The sequence below is a fragment of the Netta rufina genome (genome assembly GCF_964035555.1).
Source record: "Netta rufina genome assembly, chromosome: 8".
In the NCBI taxonomy this organism is placed as follows: Eukaryota; Metazoa; Chordata; class Aves; order Anseriformes; family Anatidae; genus Netta; species Netta rufina.
Window position 1 is genome coordinate 26,569,812 of NC_140131.1, and position 16,512 is coordinate 26,586,323.

The 16,512-nt window shown below is 36.1% G+C and overlaps 1 protein-coding gene across 2 annotated transcripts in view; it reads left to right on the forward strand.

Moving 5' to 3' along the window:
* SLC25A24 (solute carrier family 25 member 24) overlaps positions 1 to 16,512 on the forward strand; it is a 33,223-nt gene that overhangs the window by 8,044 nt on the left and 8,667 nt on the right. The window contains exons 2-10 of one of the 2 annotated variants that reach the window (XM_084291525.1): positions 2,398 to 2,524; positions 3,015 to 3,102; positions 3,569 to 3,680; positions 6,248 to 6,406; positions 6,741 to 6,893; positions 7,857 to 7,964; positions 9,759 to 9,926; positions 11,080 to 11,230; positions 11,899 to 12,091. In XM_084291525.1, the coding sequence (XP_084147651.1) occupies positions 2,398 to 2,524; positions 3,015 to 3,102; positions 3,569 to 3,680; positions 6,248 to 6,406; positions 6,741 to 6,893; positions 7,857 to 7,964; positions 9,759 to 9,926; positions 11,080 to 11,230; positions 11,899 to 12,077 (1,245 nt within the window). In that variant the 3' untranslated portion in view covers positions 12,078 to 12,091. Of the gene's footprint in view, positions 1 to 2,397; positions 2,525 to 3,014; positions 3,103 to 3,568; positions 3,681 to 6,247; positions 6,407 to 6,740; positions 6,894 to 7,856; positions 7,965 to 9,758; positions 9,927 to 11,079; positions 11,231 to 11,898; positions 14,836 to 16,512 lie in introns of those variants that run through there. The other variant, XM_084291524.1, reaches the window with a different exon arrangement.

Consider the following 16,512-nt stretch of genomic DNA (forward strand, 5'->3'; position numbering starts at 1 on the left):
GTGGAGGTTTTGCAATTGGAATTTAGCTGAGATTTTGTCATATCTCTGAGCCAGAACAACACTTCCCATGCTTTATATTTTTGTGTGCTTTAGATAGCAGCAGGGAATGGCAGCAGTTCGTGTTGGGTAGAACCAGCTCTGTGTGTGTGACTGCCACGGACACTGCCCGTTCTCTGCTGCTTGTGAGAGCCTAGCAAGGCACCAGCGTCCTGTGGTGCCTTTTTTAATGGATTTATTTTTTAAATGGTTAATCTGTTAGCTTTTTTGTTTAATTTCTTACTGGAAGGACGTAGTCAGGAATGCATGTACTTGAGTACACATAAACTATTTTTTGGTAAGGCAAGGCATGAGATAAAACTGAATTGATGAGTGTATTTGTGTTGACAAGTTATTGGTAGAACTGGCAAGCTGGACTTGAGAACATATTAAGATCAGTACTGCAGAAATATGTTTCTAGGCTGAAATCAGACACTTATCAGAATATGCAATATCTTGCATCTATTTTACTGTGCATAACTTGCTGTATTATGGGAGGTAAATAATTTGCCCTATATTTCACTATGGTGTACCACATAATCCTCTGCTTTTTTAATTGGGAATTATTATTATTTTTTTTAAGATTAAATGTTAAAGTTCTCTTTTTAGTAGAGCAGTAGGAAAAAAAATGATGCAATATAAATGTATTTAGATGTTTTCAAAAGTCCCCAGACACCTACAACATGTACACCAGTGTTTTTAGCTTCCTTTATGTTGCATTTTTGTAGGCTAGGTCTTTTTGGACTTGGTTCTTTTAAGGACTTATGCTGACTATAGTGGAGTAAACAAAATTATGTAAAAACAGATATTGCAAATTAGAACAGCAATGCAAATCTTACTTTATTCAGAAACTACAGCTGTGCAAGGCAGTTCGAAGAACAGAAGGTATTTTGAAGGCTTCTTAATATATGCTGTAAGCATACTCTGAAGTGCTCAGGAACTTGCTGCAACTCAGTGGAGAAATTCTGCTCTCAGGTTTGTCTCCTACCTACCTCGTACAGCTCTGGTACGGTGTGCTGGCCCCTTAGGCTTTCACAGACTCAGCAACAACACAGGAACTCGTGCCCATGTGATGAGGTGTGGCACAACTTCCCTTAAATCTTCTGTTTTAGAGCAGGGGTTTTGTGGTGGCCGTGCCTCCTGTTTCCTTGTGTCCTGCTGGATGTGAGAGAGGATGGGAGGTGCCTGTTGCAGCAGTGCTGCTTGGCCTTTCCTCTCCTGACCCCGGCTGCCGGCTCTGCAGGGCTTTCTTTTTTTTTTTTTTCTTTTATTTATTTATTTTTTTCTTGGAGTATCTGTTGCTGTGGCTTAAAGCCCCTGCTAGTAAATCCTGTGGAGCTTATTAGCCTCGGCTTCGCTGTTCCTGGGGCTTTACCTCTGAAGACCTACTTCAGTGGTTACAGACTGATGCTCTGTGGGGTTGCTGGAATTTCCCTTTTTTCCTAAAGTATGTTTTCACACAGGAAGATGATAGACCTTTCAGGTGCTTTGTTAATGAAGGGAAAGTGTATGCCCAGGCAGCCGTGCCACACCCCTTGTCTGTATTTCAGGCCTGTTTCCTGCTGTGCTGGCAATCCTTTATCATACTCAACTCATAGGTAATTTTATACGTAGGTGTTTCTGATCCGCAGGCCTGTTACTAGCAAATGCATGCATAAGTGGAAAACAACTATTTGTATTTGCTACAGGTTCGTTGTAGTGTGTTCGTATGGTGTGTGGTGTTTTATGTGTGGTGTGTGTGTGTTTTGTTTTGTTTGTTTGTTTTCTGTCAGGCCTTAGGCTTGCCTTCCCAAATGCTTAGGGGTGGAAGTGCTAGTCAGGTAAGACCCTAGTACAAAAAGTACTACACTTAAAGTCAACACTTAAATATTTAATTGCTATTTATACTGTTATCTTTATAATTAGAACACAGGACACAAGTGAAAAGGATAGTTAAAACTACTTAATTTGACTGGAATATTATCGACCCTGTATACAGCTAGAAAGTCGGAGGTCTAAAATTGTTCTTTTTAGTGATTTTGTCATGTCCACCAAGCCCTACTCCACAAATAACTTGGTCCCTTCAGGTGTAACTTTCCAGTGCTAGCAAGAAACCTTAAAATCTTTGAATTGAAAAGTTTCAGAAATAATAAATAATGCTTTCTTAAAGCTATCTTTGCTGCTGAGAGTTTTCTGTCTTCATGAAACTACTGGGAGTGTGTTTAATGCTGGAAACAAAACATGGTTCTGAGGTATATGCTTAGGTATTTTCCTGATTTGACTCTCAAAATGACCAATATGATACTTCGTAAGCCAGAGTTTTCTTTATTTTGTGAGTTTCTATAGCCTGGAAAATCAAAATGTTAAATTTTCTCTCAACAGAAAATCTTTAAGGCTGGAGATACTAACCAGGATGGGCAGCTAGATTTTGAAGAATTTATGCAGTATCTTAAAGATCATGAAAAGAAAATGAAACTGGCGTTTAAGAGCCTGGACAAAAACAATGATGGTATGCCTTTATTTTATGTGTTGAAACATTGTTTGAAGAAACTATGTATTAAAAATGATTTTAATTTATATTATTTGTCTAAACTGGAGACCACAAATTGTGTTTGAAACCTCTACTTCATTCCTTTAATAAGAATGTAGTTATTGTGTACTATAGGTAGCAATAATAATTATAGTCATTTTTATTATCTTCCAGGTTGGTTGATCTGTGGATCTTTGCTTTCCAGATAGGAATGTCCTTGTATTTTATCCATGTATCTATTAAACTATTAGCTATTAACTTACTGGATGTTTGCATCTCATTTAGCTGTATGATTTTAATTTACTTAACTTTGCTCGGTCCTGATAGTGTATAATAAAGATGTATCATCTCTGTTTAAAATTTAAATCATTTTTGCTCTTGTGTAGGTGCTATGATTTAATTCAATGAGCTGCAAGCGTATGAAGTTCAAAGTTTTAAATGTGTATTATTTTTCTTTTAATGTTTCAAGGAAAAATTGAAGCATCAGAAGTTGTCCAGTCCCTCAAGATACTGGGTATAAACATTTCAGAAAAACAGGCGGAAAAGATCCTGCAAAGGTCAGGAATTGTCATTTCTTAAAATATTTTTGAGCTTCTTTGTATTCTTCATAAGAACATTTTCTAATTCACAGAACATAATAATTGAATGGGATTATAACTTGGAAAGATTGTTGGAAACTTCAGTGGCACCTCTACAGTAATTCTTGCATATTCCATCTATTCTTGGGTTATACGAAGTCTGACCACTGTTTTAGCATCTGGTTATAGGAGGGGAATGTTTATGCCTCAGTTTTGTGCAAATGTTGTTGATAGAATCAAGTGTTCTATATTTTTAAATGGGAAAATGTTAGACACGCTTGTCTAAGAAACACATGATATTGAAAGACCATGGCAGATCTATCCTTTAAGTCTCCATGTCCAGTCTACAGACGGCATCAATGTGATGGCCAGTATTTAAAAACAAGCACACACAGACTCAACGCTGCTGCTGTTGCCTTACCTGTTTTGGTTCAATTTCTTTTAGTATTGATGCTGATGGGACAATGTCAGTAGACTGGAATGAGTGGAGAGATCACTTTATGTTTAACCCTGCTACAGACATTGAGGAAATAATTCGATATTGGAAACATTCCACTGTAAGTTGAACTTCTATTTTTAATTGTCTAGCTCTTAAATTAATTTCTGCGGCGATAAGTTGCAGTATCGAGTGTAACAGCATCACAGTTGTATTTCATACATTTAAAAGATTGGTTTTCCTTTTTGCTTAATGCCCTCTCGTTTACAAGCAGGATGGTGTCATTTGAGTTTCTTTAGAACAAGAACTCTTTCTTCACCTAAATTTTAATGCCAGTGTTTCCTAGGAAGAAATCCTCTTCTTCCTTTGAAGATACTCCACAGAAAGATACTAACCACAGTATTAAATCTTTTTTTTTTTTTTTTCATATTACAGTACATTTGTATGTTTCACCACATCAAGAGCACAGAACACATGTAGATTTCATTACCTTGAAATTGCAAGTGTCATTATCAGTGACTTTCTATGCTATATGTTCTCACATTTATTATGTTATGGAATTTGATTGAAGAATGACAGGGTGTACAGCAACAAGCAGGTCATTATTTTAAGTTACTATTGAACAGAGCTCTTAATGCCTTAGTCACTGACTTTTAAGAAGCAATAATACAGTAAATAAGCCAATAATAATCGAGGTTGCTTAGTATCCTTCCTGTAAATGGAAGGATAAACCACATAGTTATGGAATAATTCATAATGTTAGGTAAAGACAGATTTGAGTATAGTGACACCATTTATATCTTGAGGGATCAGTCAACATTTCTGTAGTAAAATTCAGTTTGAGACATGAAAGTTTTGAGCAGTTCACATTGTACAAACTCATTTCAGAGATGCTTGACAAAAGGGAGTCAGCTCCCTGTTTGCTGAGGGAAAACCCTTGGAGCACTGCTGTGAGATAAGGTAGTCCTGCTCCTAGCTTGTTTAGTGAAACATACTTTTGCTGTAATAATATGTTTTCTACCACTATTAAATTTTTTTGTGACATGGAATAGCCTCTGTTATCCCCAAGGAAAATGTTTAGGCGTCTCTTCTGACTGCGACACTGGAAGATCACTTGACCCAGTTATCACAGCAAGCAAAATCCAGCCATACAGTAGCACAGCTGGTGCTTCAGATAAGAGCAGATGTGAGACCTCACATGTCTGGCTGTCATTCACTGTTTTTTTTTAATTGTAAAATTGCTGTCACTCTTCTTAGCAGACAGCTGCGTTGGCATAGAAGTATTATGATAGCTGTGGTGTTCTGTTACAAATCCCCCCTAAATTTAGCTTTAACTTTTGATTTTCTTAGTCTTCATGTTAAAGTTGCATTTGGGACTAAGTAGATGTAAGGTTTAAACTCTGGTAGGTATGTGTAATATCTGTAAGAACCCTGAATCTATATTTTAAGAGTTCTGATTGTTCTTTTGATGACTTAATTTGTGGTTGAGTAACTGAAGGCACCTTGCTTGGAAACAGCGTCAGAAAGATGAAGGGATTTTCTCATTAATCTATTTTATATTCAATATCCAGACAAGTTAGGTCTTTCCTTCTTTGTACAGTGGATAAATGCATAAACTGCATACTGCAGTTCTTAAATTTCAAGTGAGCAAGACAGAATAGTCTATTTAACAGATAGTGAACTCAGCATAAATAAGGTGTAGTGTCCGAAATCAACATTAGCCATAGTTTAAAACAAAAAGTTTTTGTCAGTTAACATGCTTGCTGGTCAGTACTTGTTATCAGTTATTAAAACATTCTTGTTTCTTTATAGGCTTAATTTATGCATAATACTGGCTTTGCATCATCTAAGGTGCAATTTTTCTCTTTTGTCATGATTATAAGTTACATGGAGAGCAAAGATTGCTTTTAAGAGATACATAAAATTACCACAGGCTTTAGCAATAAAGCTGTCCAAGGCATAAGACTGTGGAATGTTCTTCTCTGATCAAGTTGAATAGTCATGCACACATGCACCTGGTAATGACATGTCAAACTTTTATAGCTGAGTAAAAGTCATTAATATGTATTTCAGAATAATTGATAATGAGAGGCAACTTAATAAAGCAGTCAAATTCATCATTTTGTAAGGTAATACACAACAGCTGCTGGGAATTTAATATTCTGATATATCAGCTATAAAAATGTTACTTTAAAATGTCAGGGTGAGGGGAAAATTCCTACATATTTATTCATAAATTACTGTGAGAGTGAAATCTCTTGTTAGCATCCTTAAGAGATTACCAAACTAATCCTAGAAGACTGTCCTGCGAAAAAGGTTAGAATCACCATGTAGGCATTAGTGCTCGCTGAAGAGATTTACAGATCATGACAGGATGTCTTTGTTTGGGATATACTCAGGACGGAAATTTGTCATAATTTTTAATGACGATGGTGCAGTCTTTGAAATGGTGGGTCCGTGGTGTTATTGCTCAGTAGAAGTATTTAAGAATGCTGTTAATTGAATAACAATAGCAATCCATAGCAAGTTGATTTTAGAATGTAAATTATGTTTTATCTATTTTGTACTGGCATTTTTATTTACGTATTCTCAGGTTCTAGGCCAATTTGGAATTAGAACTGTTGATAAAGTTGAGATGGTAGAATAAGATGTTCTTTTTTTGCATCTGTTTGCTTTGGATTCTAATAGGTGCTGGATATTGGAGATAGTTTGACTGTTCCAGATGAGTTCACAGAGGAAGAGAAAAAGACTGGGCAGTGGTGGAAGCAGCTATTAGCAGGAGGAGTGGCTGGTGCTGTCTCTCGAACAGGTACAGCACCATTAGATCGCCTTAAAGTGATGATGCAGGTAGGTGCAATATTTATGTTCTCATTAGTCTCTGTTGTATCATTTCAGTTTTTAGAGTAGATAGAGAAAGATGGTGGCCAAATACAATATCTGAATTCTGGAGGTCTAGCTGTGTTTCCACAGTTTGAGTACTTTGTGTCCATAAGACTGTTTTTGCACAGTGATATTGGTAAAAATACAAGCAAAGTATTATACTGCTTGTGCAATTAATATAATATTTTCAATAGTGAATATGGTTTTGCTAGTTCATTTAAGCAATGGTAGGCTACTTAGATGATGAGTTTTACAGCCTAATTAGAGCACTGTTCCTTACTGTGATTTTTTTTTTTTTTAGGTTCATGGTTCAAAGTCAAACAAAATGAATATAGCCAGTGGTTTTAAGCAAATGTTGAAAGAAGGTGGTGTCCGATCCCTCTGGAGGGGAAATGGTGTGAATGTTGTGAAAATAGCTCCTGAAACAGCTATTAAGTTCTGGGCTTATGAACAGGTAAGATGCTAAATCAGGAATGAAAATAATGGTATAAAAAATACTGTATCATTCTCACTGTTTGTCATTTGCACTATTGTATTGTACGGGAAGGAGTTCTTATGGGTGGGGATTTTACCATTGCAATTTAGACTGACTTTCTGATTTCAAATAGTCTACTTTTTCTGTTAATAGAATACTTAGTTTGCAGATTTTGCTATTATATTATAAGCAGTATAAATAAATTGTCATTAATTTTTAACTGTCCTCCCATTTTTATAGCTTTATATATAGTGAAAATGACCAAAACCCCGACGCATTATACTAACTGAACTTGTACAGGGTTCCGTTTAAGTCAAATATCTTGGTTCTGTATAAGATGCCCTTGTCCTGGATTTCAGAGTTATATTTACCTCTGAATCAGCTTTACACATCATGTTAAGGCCTAATCTTGCTTTGGAAAATGAGCTCCAGTTCTGGTGTAGCTAACCGATCTTTGTTTTTCATCTACTTGCCTCAAATAATACTCAAGTAACATATTGTACGTTTTTGTACAATTATAAAATCAAACCAACAAAAAGTCAAGTAAATTTTGGGGTATCACACAACTGAATGGCCGAATTCCATAGGGAAACTTTGAGCACACTGTTAATCTTGCTGAGCCTTTTGGGAGCTGACGATGGTGCATTCTTGAATGATGGCATCTGTCTTGAATGAAACAATATGCAAAGCTCTCTGGGAGCCTCTGAACAATAAACGTAATGTAAAGGATCCTTGCATGTTAGTGTTTTTGTTAATCCCTGGTGACAGAGTTGGAGCAAGCATAATGCAAAGTTTGCCGGTTTAGTAAATACAACTATTAATACGCACACAATGCAGTTTGAAAAGACATTTTGTACTGTACTCTTACCTCTTGAGGTAACTCTTGCATCTGCTGAAAAGCATGCAAAGATGATACTTATTTTATGTACTTTATCTTTACAGTATAAGAAGATACTTACTAAGGATGATGGAAATCTAGGCACTGTTGAAAGATTCGTATCTGGTTCTTTGGCTGGGGCAACAGCACAAACTTCTATTTATCCCATGGAGGTTAGTAACAGGAAATCTGCTTCTGTTGGAGACGGCCAAATGTCTGGTTCAGCATTTTTACTCTTCAAAGTATTGGAATTCCTATATCCTAACTTCTTTTTACGTTGTACTTCCTTTCAGAATTTCAGTGCTAGACACTAAAGAATATGCTGTGTTATAATTGATACCTCTCATTTTTCTGTATGTGTGGATGTCTTTTTTTTAATTAAATTTACTTCTTAATATATATGGGGAATTCAGGTGATGGTGTCATTTACCTCTGTATGTGAGCCTGAACCTTGGGTTATTGTATTTTGTGTGATTGTACCTTCTGATACTTGCTATTCGGGTGTGTCTCTCTATAGAGCAAAGTTTAAATGTATCTCTGCAATCTTGTCCAGGAAAAGAAATCCTGTAACGCATTTAAGATTAAGTACACGTTAAAGGCAGTTTCTGAATTCGGCCTAAATCTTTCCTACTATATATGTAACCAAGGAATGATCTTCCCTGTAACAGATAGGAAGTTGTTGCATTGTGATTTGGGAGCTGGGTCAGATCAGGAGATCAGTTGGGAAGGAGAATAAAACAGCTACAGCTGAGGCATGATGGATTAAATGGTCTTTCCTCTGTAGAACGTATTTGTATGTAGTACTATGTATGTTGCAATTTAATTAGCATTAAAATATGAACTGCCGTAGGGTAGCAATTTCACATCCTGCTTTTTTCATTAGAAGTACAAAGTATTTCCTTATTTTCTTGTTCCTTAGAACATATATTTTTGTGCAAGTAACTTGAATGTATGTTGGGGCTGGCATTAAACCAATATCGACATCAAAATTTTGAATTAATTTAAAATATAACCTAAATACTTTTCCATAAGGAAGGGTGTCAGTTGTAATAAAACCTACCTGTTTTTATTGCTGGCAGTGATAATTTTATTTATTTATTTTTAACTCTATCCTTATCATTAGAGCTGCTGAGTCACAGGTAGCCTGAGTACAGAGATGGCTACATTATAGGATTAACTGAAATGTTAGGTTGAACATCAGGAATAGGCTGGTCAATAGAGAAGTGATCTGTTCTACAAGGTAATATTCCCATCGACTGTCCTAGAAATGCTTTTTAGGGTGTTTCTAAGCAAAAGAAAAAAAAAGCCTTAGGAAACTCCTGAGGAAGCTGCAGTCTTAAGAGGTTTTAAAGTAGGCCAAATTCTTGCTCATAAATTCTATCTGTGGTTTCTTTTAGATACTGTTTTTCATTTATTTGTCCTAAGATGCTGTATAAACACATTTTATTATTAACCTGATGTTGGGTTTCATTAGTGAAAAGCAATCTTTATATCCCTTAAGTACTTCTCACAGGGTCATGCCTTTTGAAAAACTTTCTTAATGTGCTCTGCTGTTTGTAGATCAGAAGTAAGACCTGCTAGTGTGTGAATGCTCTCACTTTTTCTTCAGCTAATGCTTATGTTAAATATTGTCTACACTGATGCCTTCAAATTGATTAAAATCTGCTTGTTTTAATCAGGAAGATAAAGGTAAAATGAAACTTAAAAAAACAAACAAACATACATGTTCCATCATATTTTCATTTTTTTGACTAAGTTGTAATGTAGTGTATGTTAGTGTGTGCTATTCTGCAGTAATGATAAAATCTGAAGAAACTGCTAGCCAGGCCTCAACAGCAGTCACAACAAAGGAGACCTGAAGTACCAAAATGCAAAGCAGTTCCAACAGATACATCGTGTTTTTCTGTATTTACAAACTACCATAATGAAAAGGTATGTAATGAAGGCTACTGTTTTCTCCCTTTCAGGTTTTGAAGACCAGATTGGCTGTGGGTAAAACTGGGCAATATTCTGGGATGTTTGACTGTGCTAAGAAGATCTTGAAAAGAGAAGGTTTAAAGGCCTTCTACAAAGGCTATATTCCTAACATTTTGGGAATAATTCCTTATGCTGGCATTGACCTTGCTGTTTATGAGGTGAGTTTAATCACTGAATTATGTAGCTTTTACTAGTTAATTTATGTAAAGTGTGAATGTTCTTTAGTCAGATCTGTATTAGTCAGATTTGTGATAGGCTTGTAGTATTGCAGTTGCTATCAATTTGAGATAGAAAAATGAGGACTTCCATTGGATTTTACTTATAAGACTTTTCTTTTTTGCCCTTCCTGGAGGGAGTACAGATGGGTTCTTAAATGCAAGTTCCATTTAGCATGCAGGGCTCATTTCTTTCACTGGACCGATCAAGAAACCTGCTAAAAAGGAGGCGTTGCGTAGACTTGGGCGATACAACTCCCTTGCGTAACTAAATGACCCAGTTGGATTGGAACGCACCCCTTATATAGCCAACTTGAGTCAGGTTTTTACCTGACTGATAGGAATAGTATGTTACATATTTTACAGCTTTGCACATTTTTTGCCATCTTCTCTGATTTGTAATTGGGTTGTAGTAACTTGTATTATGTATACATCTGTTCCTGCCACCAGAATTCTTTGTAGCTGACGTGTAGTTGTCCTGAGGAGTTTGAAATACCATTTCCTTTAGAGATGAACTGACACATCTTACACCCATCATCATGAATTAAAATATTTTTATCTACTTTAGGTGCTAGGAGTTGTTACTTAGCACATTTTGAAACTTATGTGCATAGACTAAATTTTTTCTAGTCTAGACAAATCTTGTTGTGATACTGCAGTAATACTAATCAGCAGAATTACTTGTGCGAATGTTTCAAAGCAGTATGGGAGTTCCGTCCTACAGTCTGCATCTGTACTTCTGCATGGAGTAACATACCCAGCTGTGTGAGCTTTTGGTACACCCTGTGGAGTGCTGGGTCGTTCCCACCCCCCCTTTCCCAAAGTCTAAACTGGTCTAGACTGCTGCTGCCTGTTGCCGTGGCTGGATATTTAAGGATTTATCTTCTAGGCACTAGCTGTTGTAGTCTGGTTCAAGTCAATTCCTGTGTGTGGAGGTATTTACCTCTACACTTTACACTTGCCCTACAAGTGGTATTTTTAGTGAGTTTGATGCTTTTCTGGTTTGAACCCATAACGAGTCTTATAAATAAACGTGTTTATTTACTTTCTGGAATGCAAGTATCTCGACTTACTATTTAATCTTATATCTTGACAGCTCTTAAAGACTACATGGCTAGAACACTATGCATCGAGCTCTGCTAACCCAGGTGTTTTTGTACTTCTGGGATGTGGCACTGTTTCCAGTACATGTGGGCAGCTAGCCAGTTACCCTCTCGCTCTTGTCAGAACACGCATGCAGGCTCAAGGTGAGTCCCATTGTACTGAAAATAATTTGTATGATCACATCAAAATGGTACCATTTGTGATGGCTGCAACAGGAATGTGGGAGTAAAAAAATAATAATGAGGCAGGAAAAAAATACTTGAAAAAGCAAGGATTATCTGGAAAAATCTTAACAGTAGGTGTTTGTCCCTGTTGCCCATCACTGTTCTTTAGCATACTGGATTCAAATGTAACGTTACAGACACTGGTGTTCTGTGTGTTGGGAGACCCACATTCCATGCAAGATGTAGAGCTCCTGCCATAGCCTCAGAATTCTATCATAAAAGTTAGAAGAGGGTTTCCTAAGCTTTAGTGGCAAAATGAAGAGTACTTTGATCATGCTGTGAATGTTTACAGCAATGTTTGCTCTGGAGTACATTTCAGAAAGACAATTTCATAGTAAAGATTCTTGCTTGATAAGTTTGTGCACAGACTAATAATAGGAGCAAGAAGAGTATAGGAGGACGGTGCATTTCAGTTGGATTTAGATGCATGGATCTCAAATGTCTGTGCATTAAAGAGAGATCTCACTGTGAGCATAGAAGTTCTAAACGATGACCCTAGAATTGATAGGCTCACTACCCAGGTGTTTAATACTTAAGGATTTTTAATATTACTAGAACTGTTGTATAACACTATCTTCTTGTTCTAGCCTCGGTGGAAGGAGCTCCACAGCTAAACATGGTCGGTCTCTTTCAAAGAATTATTGCTACAGAAGGAATCCAAGGACTTTATCGGGGCATAGCCCCTAATTTTATGAAAGTGCTTCCAGCTGTCAGCATCAGTTATGTTGTATATGAAAAAATGAAACAGAATTTGGGAATAGCATGAAATGAAGGAAAAAGGTGAGATGTTTCTAATGTTGTTGGAAACACCAGAACAAAAATGATTTCTCAAACCGTCTCCTCTTACAATTAGAGACAGACCTTTGTGGAGAGGTGCTGCAACTTCTGTTTTTGTGCTGAAGAGGGGAAAATCTTTCTTAATTTGTAATTCACCGTTTCTAAATAACATTTCTAAACCTATATTGCACTTTAATGTCACTGAATTGAGAAAAAAAATCAAGAACCTGTATCTTTAAATCAATCATATGTTTATATTTTCAGGAAATCATGCATATTTTACTTACGGGCTTTTTTTCTTGTATTTGTCTTCTCTAACTATGTATTTGGCTCAGATGAAACCAAAGGTAGGAGAACTTTGTATTGCCTCGATAATGAACAGATGAAAGTGACTTTCTGTTTTGTCATGCTGCCTATACTCAAGCAATTCACAGGCAACATTTTGCACTTCTAGAAGTAAGCACTTACTATTGTTATTTCTGAAGATTTAATCTAAGTTCTGAAAAACATGACCTTGAGATATAGAAAGGAATGGAGTAACACATTCAAGTGTAGCCTGCCACCTTTATCTTCTAGCTAACCTTTTTAATTAAAGTCTGAGAGCCTGAGAAATTGTTGTTCCACAGTATCAAGAATACCTCACTTGATTTGCATGGTATTTTTGTAATACAATCAGTGATTTTCATATCTTGCTTAGTTGGACCTGATTTCCATTGCACTTGTAAATGCTGTTGTGACAAGCTTTGGGTTACAGTTGAATGTTTTTTTTAGGATCATAATATACAGAAACAGAAAAAGCTAATGAGTTACTGATTTTTTTTTTCTTCATACAAGTGCAAGTTACTATTTAAAAATAGGGTGAAGGATCCAGTATTAAGTTAAAAATGAATTATTTATTGGCTGTATTAGAAGGAATAGACTAAATTAGTCAAGAACTCAGAGCTCATCATAACTGCCTTGAGGAGAGAAACACTTCTCACTTTGGATTTGCCATTTCTTCCCTTATTCTGAGGGTTACAGTCCACTGTGTGCTTGTAGCCAGTAAGGGATTACATTATTATGTAAAGGTTTTTTGGGATCATCATGTGAGGTAAATCTGCTTTCCTCCACAGTTATCTATGTACTGTGCATGCTGACTGTTTTTGTGAAATTTAGGTCATAAAATACTGAAATATTTTGTCCAAGTGACCAAATGGAACCGTGGATCTCAGGTGCCCATCAGATTCATGTTAATGAAGCAACAGAAGCACACGCAGAGAACTTGGTAGTATTGGGAGACAGTTCCTCCTCAAAAGCCAAAGCAGCACTTCCTCAATGCAGAAAGTAGGATATTCCATGTATAAGCAATTCCCAAGTGACTTCCTTTTTTTGGAGATGGGGGGTGGGTTTGGGGCTGGTGATGTGACATTTCAGTTGCTTTTGGGCAACATTGAGGTAGAGTAACAATTACTGCTCAACTCTCTTCTTACACTCTTTCTGCAGCTTGTGTGGTGTCTTAATCCCAAATTTACTAAGATCATCTTTATACTTGACCTTCTAAAAGCCACTTCTCTTAGACCACTTCCTGAAATCGGATTACTGCAGGAAGAACTTTCTTCCTATGCTAAATTCCTGTAAGGTCTTTGAGGATCTGTGTGTGTACACACACAACTAAACACCCATGAACAGCTGCTGCATATATACTGTGTATATATACACACACACAAGAAATTAAGCACACAGGTAACTGTCCCCTTTAGGCCATATTCTTCAGACAACAGGTCAGATATAAATCTGTGCTTCCATGGTTGCAGTTTATATTCCATAAACCAATATGAAACTCCATAAGATTCATGCTATAAACGTTTTATCAGATTTTAGAAAATGGCAGCTTTAGCTGTGTCTTTTGGCCTTCAATTTAGGGAAGCCTTTGATATTGCACATTTAAAAAAAAAAAATCATTGTATGAAAATCATCATCCACGTACACAAAGCCTTTCTGATCTGAATGTTTCTTGGTCTTGCCAATATCTTTTGTATTTTTATGGGATTTGTGATATCAGTTTTGTTCCCAACCATTTTGTCTGACTGTGACCAATGAGCCAATGTATTGCATGTGTGATATGGAGATGACTTCAGAAGTGTGTATCTTCTAGACTTGATTCATTTTGTTTATAGTGTGCAAGTGCCATTGCGAATATTGAAAATTATGTTGGTGATGTTTTCAAACATGGAAAAATGGAGTCGTCTTCAAATTTCATTTTGCATTGTGTGCTTCTTTGATGACCGTGTTCAATTGTATATTCTTTGTCTCTTAAAAAATGAATGTTTACCTTTTTAGCTCAAACTACCAGTTTCTAATAAATGTTCATTTCCTTATTTGGTTTGAGTGTACCAATCTTTCTCATGACCCAACAGATAGATGACATTTCTTTATTGCACTGCATGCATACTACTCACTGTCAAAGGTAATTCATCTAATGGTGTTATAGAGACTAGCCTATATTTTACTATTATTTAATGTATGAAAACCTGCTTTGAGATTAAGAAAAATATTCACAGTTAATAGTCATCCTCTTAAAACACTATTTCGTTGATGAATAGAAGATCAAATAATGATCAACATTGTCTTCTTGCTCTTTGGACAATCTAACACCACAACTGCCATCTGCATGACAGAACTCTTGATAATCCAACGTGTTTGTGTTCTTCATATTTATCTTCTTTGTTAATCTTTCTTCTTCAGTAAAAGGATCAATATAAAACATTTTCAAGGTAATTGTCTTAATTTACATGTGTAGCATATCTATCATACTAAAAGTGTGCTCAGTAGCTAGCTTTGACAACTCCATATGAGTTTTCCACAATGCTTTCCCATGTTAAAGATCACTGTAAACAAGCTAAGGGAGGTTATTCTTAACTTTGACTCCTGCAAATATTCTTCTGGTAACAAATCGGATTTAGAAGCTTCCTTTTGTGTAGTGGAAGAGCTACATGCTCTGTGTGCTATTCCTGACTATGAAAAAATTGACATTTCTTTCTACTTGACGCAAGAATGATATTGATTGGAAACTATCTGCAGAGGCTGGGTTGTTGACAATCGCTCTCTTAGAGTGATGGGATGTTAAGATGTGCTCTCAAGATGTCTGAGTTAGATGGTTCTACCCATTCCCATTTAAAAAAAAAAAAAAAAAAGAAATTAATCCTGGAGAATGTAGCATTGGTATTGAAAGTGTTACTTTGAAATTAGCTTACTGGGCAACTGAATTCTATGGTCTTTTATCAATGACTGGTCCTGATATGATGCTTTTTGATATACAGGAGCTGTTATATGTACAGTATTACATGATGTATGTTTATATGATGGTTTTTGAAATATCTCACATCTGCAATGCGTATATGTCTACATGCACAGATCTGCAACCATTATTTTTAACTGCTTGAAGTTACTTGCATCTTATGTTGAAAGAGCAGTGAGGCAGCGTGAACTCAATCAAACCACTGATAGCCTACCTGTCTAGGACAGCAAACTTCTCTCACTTTGAAAAAGATTTTGATCATCACTTTGAAGCTTGTTGTGTATTGGTCAAGGAAAAGAGAATGATAAGTGGGAATCTCAACCGTTTTTCAAATGTGTTCCTGTAGCTCTCTGTATTTGGCTAATTTATTTTGATAATTGCTGTTGAAATAATGCATTTCCACAGTGCATTCTGAGTTCTTAAATAAGTGGTGATAGATTTGTAGGCTGCTTTCTCTATAGTCTTAAAATGTTTAGTCTGAAACTTGCTGAACTCTACCATTCTGAAAAATCACATTGCTTTTGTATTTTACCATTTGTTATGTGTTTGATATATTTCAAGACAGATGTATGCAAAGATGGTCTGTACAGATCATACAGAAGTACTGCTGTACAGCTTGATACTACCCCTTCAGTCGAAGAAACAGGCATGAAGAGAATGTAAATCAGGTAGTGTCATTAATAAGTTAATAGCAGGTTCAGGTTCATAAACTTAAACATGTGTGTCTTTTTTAAATGCTTCCTTGTTATATCTGAGTGGTCGTGGGATGGCTTTTAAGGCCTGTGTTAAAACAAGATACTCATCAAAATTGTATTTTGTGGAGAACGTAATTTGTGAGAACTGTGGATATTGGACACAGTGGTTTTAGTGTATTGGCAATCTGGCTTTGTAAATTATGTCTAAATTCTAAGTAGTTCTAGTATATGAAAATATGTTGACAATTATGTGGATAATATTTGTGCAGTTCAGAGTAAACATGTTCTGTCAACTAAGTAAATGCGTGAGTATTGCACCTTGAAGTTCTTAGGCTGAGTCTGCTTTGTCAGAGGGTTAACGATGCAATGAATCTCCTATGTGTAATGTATGTATATAAACCTATGTAGTGATTGCGTATACACACGTTTTTAGTTACGTATAAAGCCTTTTC